Here is a 15,808-nt window from a genome sequence, read left to right on the forward strand (position 1 = left end):
TTACTCCCCTCCAATCATCCACAGAACTCTTCCCAATACTCCATGTTCTAGCCCTAAAACTGAATTTTACAAGAACACTAAGACTCATGACAGTAAGTATAATCCTATGAAGTGGCTAACTAACGATATCATAGAAGATGAGGCTCCTAACTGATTTGTGGGTTAATCTTTCTAAAGACACAAAAATATCTTTCTTGTACAGGCTTTTTCTTTCATCATATAGATGAAATGGTACACTTAGAACTGTGGCACGTTTTCTTTAGTATATTACACAACTTAGTTCCTGTACAGGGGTAGTTAAGAGTAGCCAATATGAAGTTTGAATGGCTTGAATAACCATATGTCCTAGTTTGCCTGGGGAAGCCCCAGCTTATGCCGGTTGGCCTGACTTTATTGTTAATAGTGCCTTTTCTACTTTCAAAATTGGCTTGGTTTGGTCAATAAAACACATGATTACCTATAGAAAAATATGCCCACTCTATTCCAACAAACTCACTTATCTTTCCTTCTGACTTTCAGCAGGAATTTTTAGTGAACAAAGTGTTAAGTCTTAATTCTGAGCCATGCTACTTTTATGAGAATACTTCTTTTTTAAACAAAAGACAAAATATTCTTATATCCTGGGCCCTTTATTTTCACATTTGTGCAAAGGTTTCTACCCACACCAAAATGTACTTGCATTATACAACTTTATTCTCAAGAGACCCAACTAAGGAAAAGTTGAGAAATTAACTTTATTATCTTGACTTAATACTGCAAATACCACACAATAAATATTCTAGAAATGTGCAATGCCAAGTGATCCTCTTTCTGTGCAATGCAAAATCAGCTTCTCCATCATGCCAGGTTATTGGGTTGCATTTATACTTGTGTTATGTTCCCTGTGGTTTATTAATGAATCTGAGCTACTATTGCTGATTGAATTACTCCATTCCAACACTCCTTCCACCCCTATATCCAACCTTTTCTTAATAGAAAAGTTGACTTTTGTGAAAATGCTCAAATGTTTTGGGTTGTTTTTAATTATTATTACTATGACTATTTCTGTTATGGTAGAAATTAGCCTGTACATGCCAACTGATTAGGATAGGGCCAAATATTGTAGAAGGGACACATTCATTGATTGTGCAGTCATTTTTCTTTCTATATATATTCATTCTGTTCATTTTAGCGAACTGATGTATTGATAATAGAGTAAATAAAGCCAATTTTCAATAAAAGTAAAATAACATGCTTAAAAAATTTGCATCTAGACAATTTCAATAAGGTATTTCCATTTTAAATATCACCACTTGATTGTTATTTAAATTGGATATATAATTAAATTTCTAGTTGACGATATTAAAAGTAGAGAAAATTCTCTTTGAGGATTAGATGCAGACCTGTTTAAAGTCAGGGGCATGAACTAGGTGACTTCTTGAAAATCCTTTCAACCCTACTTATTTATGAAATTGTAGTAATTAATGTCCTTCACTTAATGATATGACATATTCGTTGAGGTTAAAGGAAGGCCCTTGGGAGGCTGAGGAAGGAGGATCATTTGAGGCCAGGAGTTTGAGACCAGCCTGGCAACATAGGGAGGCCCCCATCTCTACAAATGATTAAAATATCAGCCAGGCATGGTGGCGCATGCCTGTAGCCCCGGCTACTCCAGAAGCTGAGACAGGACAATCACTTGAGCCCAGGAGTTCAAGTTTACAGTGAGCTATGCTCATGCCACTGTACTCCAACCTGGTGACAGATTAAGACCCTGTCTCCATTAAAAAAAAAAAAGAAAAGAAAAGGAATGTAATACTATAAAATTTACTGAGAATTTATTTCAAATAACACATTTCCACTGCTCTATAGGTAAAAACAAAATAGACAAACGATATAACCACATTCATCCAAACTTGAGTGTGGTCATTTAAAGATTTTAACTGGAATCAGGAGCTATTTTTAGCTGCAAAGAATAGCCACTTAAAAAACGTAATTGAGAAATACTGGGAGGGGGATACAGCATTCCTACCAACCGTGTGAAAGCACAGTGGAAAAGAGTCAGGATCATATGATCAGTCATAGGCACAGAGCAAAATAACTTCATTAGAGATCAGCATGAGAATTAGTGCTTCTTGTCTTGCCAGAAGGATGAGACCATGTCATACCCTACGCCCTTGGATTCGTTTCTGATAAAGTATTCCAAAATGAAGACGTCATCACAAAAACTCTCATTTTGCTAAGTCCAGTGGATACCCGACACTCCTCCTTTGCTAACATTGACAGCCTTCCTACCTTCACACTTGTCATCTTGAAGACTGTATCCAGGTGGGCAAATGCATCTGTAGGACCCATCCAAGTTTTGACAGGTACCTGGTGCACATTTTCTGGGTTCTAGAAGACATTCATTGATATCTGCAAAGAAAAGGGAAAAATAAGGAAGAGGTTCCCACAGGCATAACTTCCAACAAACAATTAAAATTCAAAAAAACTAGAATAAATCAAAGAAATACACAAAGCAAATTAAAGTTCATAAAATTCCACCATGGAGAAAAATAAGTGATAATGAAAATAAGCTTTATCAGCTTTCAAAAATGTATAGTATAACCACCATATTTTATTTTACCTACATCAGATTAAATATTTCCAGAAAACTGTAGCATGTGAAAAGTCAGTGAGTATATAAAGATTTTAAGGATACTCAAAAGGTATGAGAGCTTACTACGAAAGTATTATAAAGAAAAAAATTTGAGAAGGGAAATCATAATTGCTTACAGAGCAATTTAACAATTTTGCTGTTTAACAGTTTAAGTATTCTCTGAGAATTCAATAGCTTAATTTTTAAAATAAGGGAAAAAGTGATTTTATATATATATACACATATACATATATGTATATATATTTAAATAAAAACAAAGCCTTTATAGGGAGGATTAATATAATTCCACTCTGACTTTTCCTCCAGGTTTCCAGAAAGAAGCATTAGAATAGAGACTGCATGGTTCCTTAAGTGGTCTCTGGAAACATTCTTTCCAGGTCTTTCCAAGCCCTGTACTTACCCACACAGGTCCTCCCATCTGGAGCCACCTCATAGCCTTCATTGCACTGGCACTGGAAAGACCCCACTGTATTAATGCATTGGCCATTTCGGCAAAGGTTCCCGTTTCCACTTGCACATTCATCGACATCTGCAGAAGAACCCCCAACAATCCTTTAATATATTCCAAAGATGTCATAATTCCAGCAATAATCAAAACTTTTGAAGGAAAAAATACTTTTTTTCTGAATTTTAGTGGCCTTTGCTGGCTTAGCCAAACAATAAATTCCAGTGAAGATCTCGTATGCAACAACAGAACTGGCTTTAAGCATCTATGCACATTTAACAATAAGATTACATTATTATATTAGAGACTGACAATTTATATTCAAATTTCCTATCAGTTTTTCCTTCATTTTCCTTTAGATTTTATTTTTAAATTTTCGATTTAAATTTTTTTGATTTAAAAAATAAAATTCTAATACACAATTCAGCTGAGGACATTATTTTATATTCTTGCAATTAGAAATATTTAAATTAGCCTATAGCACAACAAAATTTAAAGAACTTGGCTTATTACTCTTGCCGAGTATGTTTTAGAAGGGAGATTCTGTAGATTCAATGATTTATTTAAGAGAGGCTACGTGAAACATCTAGACCAGAAGGTTCATATTCCTGAATCACATAATTTCTGTACAAAGAATCACTTTTGTGTATTTAAAATTTGTTAAGCTTAATCTAATTCCATTTATTTTGAAATTTATTTTACAGCAAAATAGACATAAAAATTATAGCTGCTAATGAGCATTTTAATAAAAGTAATGGATATAGTTACAGTGGTTCCTCCTTATCTATGGTTTTGCTTTCTGGGGATTCAGTTATCCAAGGTCAGCTGCTATCCAAAAACAGGTGAGTATAGTACAATAAAATATTTTGAGAGAGAGAGAGAGAACGCACACAAGAAAGTACAGTCACCTAACTTTTATCACATTATATTGTTATAATTGTTCTATTTTCTTATTAGTTATTGTGTTAATCTCTTACCATGCCTAATTTATAAATTAAACTTCAGTCTAGGTATGTATGTATAGGAAAACACATGGTATATAGAGGGTTCAGTACTATCTGTGGTTTCAGGCATCTGCTGGGGGTCTCAGAACGTATCCCTCACGGATAAGGGGAACTTCTGGAATATATTTGATGTGGAATTAGCACACCGTATTTGACAAGTCCCGTAAGCAACTGTTATGCATAAGATAGCATAGAATTTTAAAAGACAGCTGGAACACTAGAAATGATGCTAATTACAAAGAACACATATAAAACTGACTTCCTTTGCTGATGCACAATTTTGCACACGCACCTATACAGTCATTGTTGTGAGAAAGGATGAAACCATGATTGCAGCGGCAGTTGAAGGAACCGATTGTGTTCCGGCAAGTTCCATTCCCACAGGCATCTCTTTCACACTCATTTATGTCTAGTAGGAAGAAAGGCCATGAAGAAACATAATTATAAGTAGAAAAAGTGGTTACATGGTTACAGTGGCTAAACAGCATTCTAGAGTTCACCAAGCCTCATCCATAGGCTGAGAACTTCTTGATGTTGGTATCAGCTCCAGCAGCAGTCATCCCTACAAAAAACCAGGCAGCGGCAGAGCTCTAAACCTTGGGAATAAATTGTTTCCTTGGCTGGCCAGTGAAAGGAGGCAAGCTAAGGACATGAGACCTGAACAAGAATTATTTTATTCTATTTACTTCTAGAATTCTCCACCCTTGCCACTTTTCTCAAATATTTTCACTTGAAAATGGAAAAAACTCTGTGTGCATCTGGGTCTTGAGGTGTTGCCACCTTTGGCAAACTTCAACCTTCAAGATTCTCACTCCAATTTACCAAAAAGCAGTGACTCACCTGGCATTACCCCACAATCAGCAACAAAATAACTCAGCTTTCTAGCTCACCTGTCATTTCAGACAACTTTTCCTTCTTCCCTACACCCCTAAAAACATAGAACAACTTCCACCAATGATGACTTCTCTCACTCTTCTAAACCACCCCAAAGAGATGGCACTTAATTTGTTCTTTTCATACATGCTTGCATTCTTATTCGCCTTTTGATTGGTCTGTACTTTGATGATTTTGTAAAGCTACTTTGGCGTCTTATATGTCTTTGTATCTCATCACAACAGCTAGCATATTTCTTATAAAGAGTAGGTGCGCATTATATTAAGAAGGAAGAAAGAAAAAATTTAATGAAAGAAAGTTGTTACTGCTGGTTTGAAAGAATGAGGCACCATGAAGAGGGACAAGGATGAAAGGAGAGAGAGAAAGTGGAAGGTAACAATGGAGAATAGCAAAATGTAATGATTAGAGGTAGGATTTCCTTTCTTTTCACATTTTGGACATGAAGATAAATTATCTGTGATTCCTGAATCAGGAAGCTATTGCTAACCCAAAGGGACTCTAATGTGTGTCTGTGGTTGAAGACTACACCCAGATGAGTCACTGCTAGCAATCAAGAATTCCTGCCTTGATTCATTTTTAGCCAAACTGGTGAAGTTCTTTGGTTGGGGAGGTTCTATGTTAGGGGGCTCCAGAAAATTCAGATGAGAGATGTAGAAAGAAAGTTGGGGAGGGTCATCATAGCTTTTGCACAGTTTAGCTGCCCAGTGATGAGCAGGGCTGTCAGTGCTCCTGTCATTACTCTGAAGAAGATACAACTTTATGAGAATGTTCCCAAATGAATGAACCCAGTCACAGCCAAAGTCAAGGGCTTAAACATTATGATATTAACTGTTCTTTCAGCTGTGAATCTGATTTATGTTCTTAATGTCCCCAAAAGACTTAATGATACTGCTTTAAAGTAGAAAAAGAAAGGAAGGAAAAGGAGAAAATGATTGATCACACACTGAAGTTTATTCTACATCAGCATCCTGACACTAGATAAATCAGGGAAGAGATTTAAAATCCTGAGCTCTTTTTCCTCTAGACAAACTATTAACTTTTCTTTGCCTTTGTAGGATTTATAAATTTGCCTTTCAGAATCTGGTACACACTACCAACCCTTCTCGAAAAAATGGTCATCTCACACTCAAAAGCTCAACTCAAAAGGAAATCCATATCAATACTACATATGAATAATAGTCTATTAACATTAATAAAAATCATTTTTTGTATTAATATCTTTTTCAATTTACCCCTTAGTCAATTTTTTCTAAACTCACAGCCAAATGAATAACAAGGAAGAGGTTTATCATGTTCAGATGGCCAAAGATTAAATAGGATATCACTGCTGCATATCTGTCCATGTTTTTATTTTGTAGATAGCAAAAATACTACTAAAAGACTTAGCATTAAATTTTATCCATATTTAGATTCAAATGACGTTTTCAATAGCATATGAAAAAAAAGAATAATAATTGCATACTTACCCAAGCACATGGTTTGGTCAGCATTTGTTTTAAAGCCAGTGTGGCAAAGGCAATAAAAGCTTCCAACTGTGTCAATGCACTGCCCATGACTGCATATATTGGGGATTTCCTGACATTCATTGCGATCTGTAAAGAAAAAGCATCTTAAGTGAGAACTTTGAAGACAAAATACAATTGAATAACTTACCTTCTAGCTATTGTTCTCAGGAGTAATCCTAGCTCTAAACTAAGTTAGTGAAACAGATATATTTATTTTTGCATCAAAGTGGATTAAAACTTACTCTCATTTACCAGGCATGGTCAGAGTATGTTAACAATACATGACACAATAAAAAACAAGGGGAAGTAATCAAAAAATATTCTGAAAGATGAAAAGACTTAGAAGTAAAATGGGTGGAAAAATTCAAGCTGGGAGGATTTTCTGTTTGATTATCAGCCTACGCAGCACCACAGACTGTGGAATTGATTGAAGTATTTTGTCTAGTTAAGATTTGGTGCCTCAAGTCATGGATAGTTCATGGCTTCCTTTGGAAATTTATATCAAAGTCAAATCCCATGGCTAAGATTAAGTTTTTCTTGATGGACAACCCACATGGCCCCTTGTTCAAGTTGCATCTCTTTGTCTTATTCCTGTAACTTTTTGTTTCATCTTCACCAAGTATTAACGTCTACATAGGGCTCCTTTTAGCATGTGACAATCTGAACACTGTCTCTTTCTTTTTACTCTCATCCATTCATTTAAAACGAAGCCCTCTCATCTTGCTTCTGCCAGTCTTTAAGCTCTACATTATATTTACCATCAACTGAATCTTTGTTGCTTTCCTGAAATCTGATGATCTGAGGGGCAGAATTTAATGCGTGAATTCACATATGACATAATTACATGCCACCTTATGTCTCTAATGTTTTAAAGCTCTATGCTTAGAGTAAATGTACTTTGAAGAGCACTGTGCCATTCTGACTTTCCTACTGTCACAGAAGAAAGCACATGGAGTGCCATCTTTGCTGCAGATGCTGTAGGGCAGATGGCATTTCGCTCTTAGTTAAATAATCCAGACTTGCTGTTTGCCTGAAAGGTCTACTCAGAACACAGTCATCATGAATGGACACTTTTTTGCTGCACACAGCAACCCTGCTTGTGCCAGAATCATGGATATCTCCTCCATTTCATGTGTCCGGGCTGCCATTTTATGACTATCTCCTATTTAGTAGATGAATCATCATACCATTTAGAAGTTCGAAGTGAAGTTGAGTATATCATTATGAGGGGAAATTGAAACAGAGCAGCTTAGGAACTACTACTGGCCTATGCAGAAATGCTATTTAACAAATTATGATTATTCCCATTTGAGAAAATGAATTTAAAGTGAGCCAACTGCTTCCCAGTATAGGCAGAGGAGACTGATTTCTGTTCTTGAGGAAGGGTATGTCAGGTCTTACCATAGTTGGCCCAAAACTTTGGCACCTTCAGGTAGGACTGGACCTGGAAGTATGCAGGGGACAAAGTCCATCTCATATCTGGTTTCCACAAGGAAATGGAGAACCTTAAGGATCTTATTAGAAAGGGATCCCCAATTAGGAATTTCCTTTCATCTATTGCCCTATTTCATGATGGTTTAAATAAATGAAAAATGAAATATGGAGAGTACTTTGGAGTTCTACTGGTAAAACTAGAGCAGAAATCTAGGTTTCTACAAGCACCAGAATTTGAACTCTTAGATGATCATATTTGAGGTTGGGATAGGAGTTCTGAACAGGCTACTGTGGAAAGAAACCCAAACAGTCAATACAGAGAGAGAGGAAACCACAAGGAAGTAGCTGGGAAGAAACTGTTTCTTGTCTTCAGCTGGGCAAGACATTTCAAAAGGGGGTTGCATTTGCTCTAACTCTCCAGCTTCTGCTGTCAGACTAGCATCCTGAGCTCAGATATCTAATTGTTCTCTGAGCTCTCTCAGCAATAATGTGGGTGCTATGGTCAGGTGTGACTTGGGGTATGAAATAATGTGCTTATGAATTCAAACAAAGATCTCATGATGGAGAGAAAGATTTAGTTATTTTCATTTTAAACAGAAGCAAAAAGGAGTACTTTATAGCATGCCTGAAAAAAAAAATGCCAAGTATAGAATAGCATTTAAAGATATTTTAAAAGTAAGACATAAATAAAGACATTTCTAGAATGAAGTCTTCAACCCAACTGGTTGAATGGTTGCAAAACTCTAGTTAATTCCCTTTCTTCTGAGGATTTCAATGAATAAAGGAAATCAAGCTTTTGGCTGCAAATGATTCTCACTCACAACACTTATAGCTGGGTGCATTTTAGGTATGTCAGTCTTCTACAGGAAAACAGTAAAGGGCTTAAGCCCCAGCAGGCTATGGCTGAATTGTCTTATCTTGATCTATAAATAGCTCTGTCCCACTTCTTACCTGAGTGTGAAATGGTATGAAATGACTCATTCTATATTATCAGCAATTCTTTATTTTGACTGGAATTATTTCATCCAGTTCTAAAGAAATATAAATTACAAGCAAAATGCAGGGAAGTGGTATCAATGCCAAGTTTCGCTAGGGTATTGTGGTTCATATCAGAGAAGTCCCCACTTTTCCTGTCCTGTATTTTTAATACATGGATAGCAACAGCTCTGTTGACAAAATGCTAAATACTTACACATGTTCCTTTAAACTCAACAAAACAAGTCTTGATTCTCAATGTGACTTTTTGTTTGGCAATTACACCCTCTTCCCACCAAGGTCTCATAAAACAATGCAAAATACCCTAAAGAGAACAGTGCACTTCCTACCACTTAATCGCTGGTAGGCAAGGAAATCCAAGGAAAATCTGACCACGTCCCCCTGTGTTGTTTCATTCACGAATGCATAAAATATCCAGGAAACCCCCTGTGAAATGAACCATGGGCAAAATAACACATTCTTCCTGACTAATATACAATGATTTGCTTTGCTAAATATACAGTGATTTTTGCTAAATATACAATGATTCAGAATTACTTAAAAATTTACTAGAAAATCATTCTGAGGTATTATTTTGCTTCTGGGCTGAAACACCAGTCTTTTACATTTTTATACCACTGGCTACAAGATACCATCAGATACTGAATAACTTCACCATGCACTGAAATTGATAACATGCGCATGCTTCCTATTTCTATCACATCCTTGACAAAAGTGAACACCAAAAAATCCAACCTCTAGGGGACATGGTAATAAACAGCTAATAAAGGCTGTTGATGTTTGCTGCCTTCAGTGAGTGACCTGTAAGATGACTGGGAAGAAAAGCGATGGTTTTGTTTGTTCTGTTTACGCAGATTAATCTCACCCAGCTTAGGAGAGCTTCACTGCCTAGATTTGGGGTATGTAGCCAAGATGGTGAAAACCTCACGTTTCTGAGAGGGGTTCTGTGGAAGGAAAAAAATCATTTGGTCCTAAATGTTGCTTAGGGGAGTGTGTGTATGCATAACTGTGTGTGTGTGTGTAATGTGTGGGGGTGAGTGTTTGCAGGCAGGGCAGCAGATAGGCAAATATGAAATCTATGTATGCAAAAGATTTCCTTCTTGTTTTGAAAATATCTCATCCAGAAAGAGGATTAAAAAGCTAAGTGTTTAGACATTTTGACAATACCCTTTTTTCCAATTTAGTTATTAGAGTTCATCAATCTAAATCTTAACTCATATATTCTTCAGCTTAACTATCTGAACATAAATCCAGGTATCTGAAGCTTCATGAAGACAAACTCTCGGGTAGGCATGTCCAGCCTGTGGGGCACTACATACCATTGCACTGTCCTGTGGAGGTGAAGCGGTAGCCGGGCTTACAGTCACAGCGGTAGCTGCCTGCAGTGTTGATGCATTCGGCGTTGCGCTGGCACACTGGGCCGTTCTGACACTCGTCAATATCTACGAGCAGAAGACAACTGAATTTGAAGGAGAACAGAATCTGGTGTCCAGTTCACAAAGCCTCTCATATGAAAACAAATTTATATTTTATTTTGATCTGTTCTATTGAAAAGACAACACAGATGTGTACAGCAGCTTTATTTATTGCCAGACGTTGGAAGCAACCAAGATGTCCTTCAATAGGTGAATGAATAAATAAACTGGGGTACATTCAGACGACGGAATGTTATTTAGCACTAAAAAGAAATGAGCTATCAAGCCATGAAAAGACATGGAAGAAAATTAAATATGGCCGGGTGCGGTGGCTCACACCTGTAATCCCAGCACTTTGAGGGGCTAAGGCGGGTGGATCAAACTGAGGTCAGCAGTTTGAGACCAGCCTGACCACCACGGTGAAAACCCGTCTCTACTAAAAATACAAAATTAGCTGGGCATGGTGGTGCGTGCCTGTAATCCCAGCTACTTGGAAAGCTGAGGCAGGAGAACCGCTTGAGCCTGGGAGGTGGAGGTTGCAGTGAGCCAAGATCATGCCATTGCACTCCAGCCTGGGCAACAAGAGCAAAACTCCGTGTCAAAAAAAAAAAAAAAAAGAAAATTAATGTATATTACTAAGTGAATCAGAAGCCAATGTGGAAAGGTGACACAATGTATGATTCCAACCACACAACATTCTGGAAAAGGCAAAACTCTGGAGACAGTAAAAAAAATCAGTGGTTGCCAGGGGTTAGGAGAGACCAGGGGATACATAGGCAAAGCACAGATAATTTTTAGGGCAGTGAAATTATTCTAAAAATAGCTATGAAATACTAGATACATGTCATTATAAATTTTTCCAAACTCATAGAATGTACAACACCAAGAGCGAACTCAAATGTAAATCATCACAGGGGACTCTGGGCGATAATGATGTCATTGGAGATTCAATTGTAACAAATGCACCACTCTGATGGGGGATGCTGATGATAGGGGAGGCTGTGTATGTGTAGGGGTAGGGAATATATGATAAATCTTTGTGCCTTCTTCTCAATATTGCTGTGGACCTAAAACTGCCCTAGAAAATAAAGTCTATTAAAAAAAAAAAGAGAGAGAGAGAGAGAAAGGAAGACTGAAAGCCCGTTATCCAAACTTTCCCACTTCAGTAATATTTATAAATGCAAGAGCTTGATTTATGACCACATATGGACTCTAATGATGTTCATGTCTAAAAAAAGTCATGAAACTTGGCTGCTAGGGCCAGCACTTGACATGGGTATAGATTAATATCCTAGGAAGCCTTGTATTTACTCAAAGATCTGGATTTTATGATTCAATAAGGTTGCTATTGTCTGAAAGGCTGCAAGAGCAGAATGTCTCAAATCTTAAAGACCACATGAATCACTTAGGATCTTGCTAAAAGGCAGATTCTGACTTGGCATGTCTGGGGAATGGCCTGAGAGTCTGAATTTCTAATAAGTTCCCAGCTGATGCAGGTGCTCCTGGTCTGTAGAGAGTGCTTTGAGGTACAGGGCTATAGAGACACCTGCTCAAATTACTGCCACAAGGCAGTCAAATCAAGAAAACCTAACATGGGAATCATCATAAAACTATTGAAAACAAACCAACGCTCATTAAAACAGAAAAGATTTTGGATAATGGATATTGTGTGTTCCAGGGCTTTGACTTTGCTTAGGAGGTTGTCTACTTAAAAAACAAAACAAAACACAACAAAAAACAGATACCTAATATAGTTCAAATTCATGGCATCACAAAAGTTACTACATGTCCATGGTATATCATGGGGCAAAATACGTTTCCCTTTTCCCTGCTCCAGTAGAACAATCTAATTCAGACTAAGTCCAGTAGAGGGGATGGACTGTAACAGGTGGGGGTTGGCCCTTAGTACCAGTTCTGGGCTTTTACACAGAAGTTGGCTCGGCCAAAGAAGTTCCTACAAGGGGGTGGCAGATATATCAGCCGATGCCTCTTGGGTGTGGTTCTGTGGTGGAAAACCCTCAGGACTGTCAGTTAGTCAGTGGGGGTTCCTGTCTAAGGCGGGTGGATTGTGCCTCTCTGGGCAACAGACCAGGAGTAGGACTGTGCCTGCCTTCGGTTACAAGGGACCCAGCACCGCCTCACTCACCAAGTCTGCCCTGCTCTGAATTCAGGATGTATAGAAACACAGGGGGCAGACTGTGCCATTGGAGAAACTGAGTAGTGTCACAGACAAGCACTTCTATGATGTGGCATCTGACAATGTGGCTACTTGGTGAGAGCAGAGGTATGGAAGCTCCCTAAATCACCTCTGCAATCCATTCCAATTTCAGCGTTGCCGAGGCATGTATGCACTCAACCTCATTTTCATATTCTAAGAGCTAAGAGTATGCTGGGAAGCAGCTGACCCTGGATTAAACATTCACCCTGAAGACGGATATCCTGTGAAACGGCAATCAGAAGTTGGAGTACTTAGTTATCTCAATATCCACAGAATGCTACCCTGACAGCAAAATGCCTTGCATTGGTACAGCTGCATGTGTTTAATCTCATGCATCTGGCAAGGTCTAAGTTACCTTGGTGGTCATGGGTGGTCTTGTCTATGGGTTCTGGCCAAGGGCTGCCGCCTCAGCAAGTGTAAGTGGTTAAAAGGTACCTGGGTACAGTGATCATCAAAGCGAACTCTGAGGGAAAGGGTGGGGAGGAAAATGCCACAGGCAGGTGGCAGGCATGCTGAGCATGCTCGAGACGGGGAAAAGTGTGGCTGTGAGGGAGGCGGCCAACTCTAGCACTGTAAGATCATCTGCCGTGGGTTCCCTCTCCCACATCCATGCTTCCTCTCCAGGTACCTGATCCTTGATGGCTTCCCAAAGACCAGGGACTCAGGCCAAGGTCTGAATTGGCTATCTTCTTAGGAAGGCTCGGAATGGCTATCACCCCATTCCCACTAACTCACACAGCAGGCAGAGTAAGGGACATGTGCCCACTTGGCCACAGTAACTGAAAGCCTAGTGAGAGGAACTTAACAAGTATGTGGTTAGGACTATAACTTTACTTGTGGTATATAAGTTGTCTTCAGTTTAGACAAAAAAGTTTTTTTTTAACATTACAATGTTGACATATGTGCTATAATATGTGCTCTGAGGGGTAATAACCCTTTCTAACATGAATAAAAACTCTGCTAGAGGCCCGAAGTGTAAGTATTAAATAGAAAATTATTCCAACTATCCTGGGCACATGGTATATTTAATAACCAGTAATGTCCCTTTTACTCAAATGTAACAGAACTATCTTTCCCAGATGTAGGGAAAAATATGAAGTGCTATAAGGAATGCTCCGAATCACAGTACATATACATGGCAACAGGAGGTAATTTGAAAATGAAAAAAGTACATGTGCATGCCAACATTCTTCATATAAAATCAAATTTGCTGTTCTTGCCATTTGGAATTCTCTCATGCATTTAGAATATTTGCATTAACCTTGTTTTCACTTGGGAGTAGCAACGTCTGTCTGGAAGAGAAGTGATTTTGAGAGTCAACTAGGATGACTGTCCACTCATTGATTTTCAAGCAATGTGAAACAAAAGCAATCTAGGTGACACACCCAGGAACTCAAAGCTTTTTCATATCAGCTGGGAAGTCTAATATTAATACACTGTGTGTTGGGGGAAGGGGGCTGGGAATGCGCCTCCTGGTTTTTCCACTGAAGTTAGTGAATTTTTTTTTTTTTTGCATGAAATTTCATGTTGTTCCACACCATGCCCTTGACTATTTCTAGAGCTTAATGCATTTCTGAAATTTCAATGTTGTGAAATTCGCCAGTGTGTATCATTAAGTACCTTATCAGTTAGCTCTTTTCTGGATATGATAAAGTCACGATGCCACTTACCTTCACAAACCAACAACTTGTCATTATAGAAGAATCCCACTGGACATTCACATCGGAAGCTGCCAACCATGTTGATGCACACTCCATTTTCACAGACCCCTGGGATCTCCCGGCACTCATCAATATCTAGAGACAGAGTAGTCATTCGTGAGTGACAGGACAGCACATGACCCCTGTGCAGGGTAAGACAAGATGCAAAGTTCTTGTGTGTGTGTGTGTGTGTGTGTGTGTGTGTGTGTGTGTGTGTGCATGTGTTGGGGTGATGGTGATGGCAATAGGGGACATCAATGAATAGCAAATTGAGGTAACTAAACCACTTTCCAGACATATGAGTCTAACTGGATTTAAAATATATCTTTGGGGTTTTGCTTCAGAATGTCAATTTTGTACAGGTAGAGGGCATCCTTGTATCCTCTGGGCACTGTGGGTACACCAGATGAGTAAAATAGAAGGGATAGTCAAGGGTAAACAGTCTTTCCACACAAGTGTGCCTGTATTTAGGGAAAAGGGAGAGGTGAGCTGGTAAAGAACCGCAGAGGAGCACATGGTCATATGGAACTCTGATCTTTCAAATTCCAGTTCAACTCCCCCTTCCTATTTCATGTGGCTTTAGAAAGGAGGTAAGTCAGGTGTGGGGATGTCAGCTAGGCCAGGGCTGACAATGAAGACGAGGTCAGCACAGAGGAAGAACTGTCACAGTAGACTGTGTGCCTCCTCAGGCTGGGAGTTGGGCTTGGTTTTCCATCACTGTGTTACGGTTCCTTAGCGCTCTACATGACAGGTAGTAAGTGCTCAATTCAAATTTGTTCAATTAAGAGCAAGTGTCTGGCAGTATGTTGGTGAGCACTAAAGCAAGACCAAGAGTGAGAACATGGCCAGGACCCAGGCTGCTAAGGCAGGGCTGGCCAGCTATGGAGAGAGACTTTGGGCACCTCACCAGCCTGGCCATGTCCCCAGCCTGGAGTGGTCCCATCTCTGTCTTATCCACTCTGAACTCCTGACCACTGAAGTGCCCTCTAGGATAACAGTAGTAATAGTAATAATAATGGTAATAGTATTAATAGTAACAGCATCTCATTTGCTGCATGCCTGGTACATTTCTCAAGCATTCAAGCTGTATTTATTGGCTGAATTATCACAGCTACCCTATGAGATGGTCTCGGTACTATGACTATTCTAACTAAGAGATGATGCCAGTGAGGCCAAGTCAGACTATATAACTTGCCCAAGACCAAGCAGCCAATGAGAGGCAGAGTCAGGATTTGACACTGGGACTCAGTTAACAGGCCACCCCGCCTCTCTTTTCATATAAGAAGATCGTATTAGGGTGATTTCCTACATCACCCTAATACAATCTTCACAGAACTGTCATCAACACTTTTGTTATCCTGGATGGCCCTTCCACCAGCCCCTTGGCTGGGTTTGATGAAACACCTCAGCTGGGAGGTATGCAAAGCCTTGGTCTACAATCCAAAGTCTTCCAATTCACTAGTTTCTATGACTGTTGTTGAGATACTTTGTTTACTTATTGTAGTCAGGAGCCTTTGCAGGGTACATGCTTTGCTAGCATACTTTGTGAGAAGATGATCATG

The 15,808-nt window shown here is 38.9% G+C and overlaps 1 protein-coding gene across 1 annotated transcript in view; it reads right to left on the reverse strand.

Annotated features, from left to right (window-relative positions):
• The window catches only part of FBN1 (fibrillin 1), a 236,831-nt gene that overhangs the window by 33,076 nt on the left and 187,947 nt on the right, over window positions 1–15,808 (reverse strand). Inside the window, exons 44-49 of the mRNA XM_015142182.3 lie at window positions 14,217–14,342; window positions 10,233–10,355; window positions 6,445–6,570; window positions 4,377–4,493; window positions 3,036–3,164; window positions 2,272–2,391 (exon numbers count right to left, since the gene is read on the reverse strand). Of these exons, the coding sequence (XP_014997668.1) occupies window positions 2,272–2,391; window positions 3,036–3,164; window positions 4,377–4,493; window positions 6,445–6,570; window positions 10,233–10,355; window positions 14,217–14,342 (741 nt within the window). The remainder of the gene's footprint in view (window positions 1–2,271; window positions 2,392–3,035; window positions 3,165–4,376; window positions 4,494–6,444; window positions 6,571–10,232; window positions 10,356–14,216; window positions 14,343–15,808) is intronic.

Source organism: Macaca mulatta, chromosome 7 (assembly GCF_049350105.2).
Source record: "Macaca mulatta isolate MMU2019108-1 chromosome 7, T2T-MMU8v2.0, whole genome shotgun sequence".
Taxonomy (NCBI): Eukaryota; Metazoa; Chordata; class Mammalia; order Primates; family Cercopithecidae; genus Macaca; species Macaca mulatta.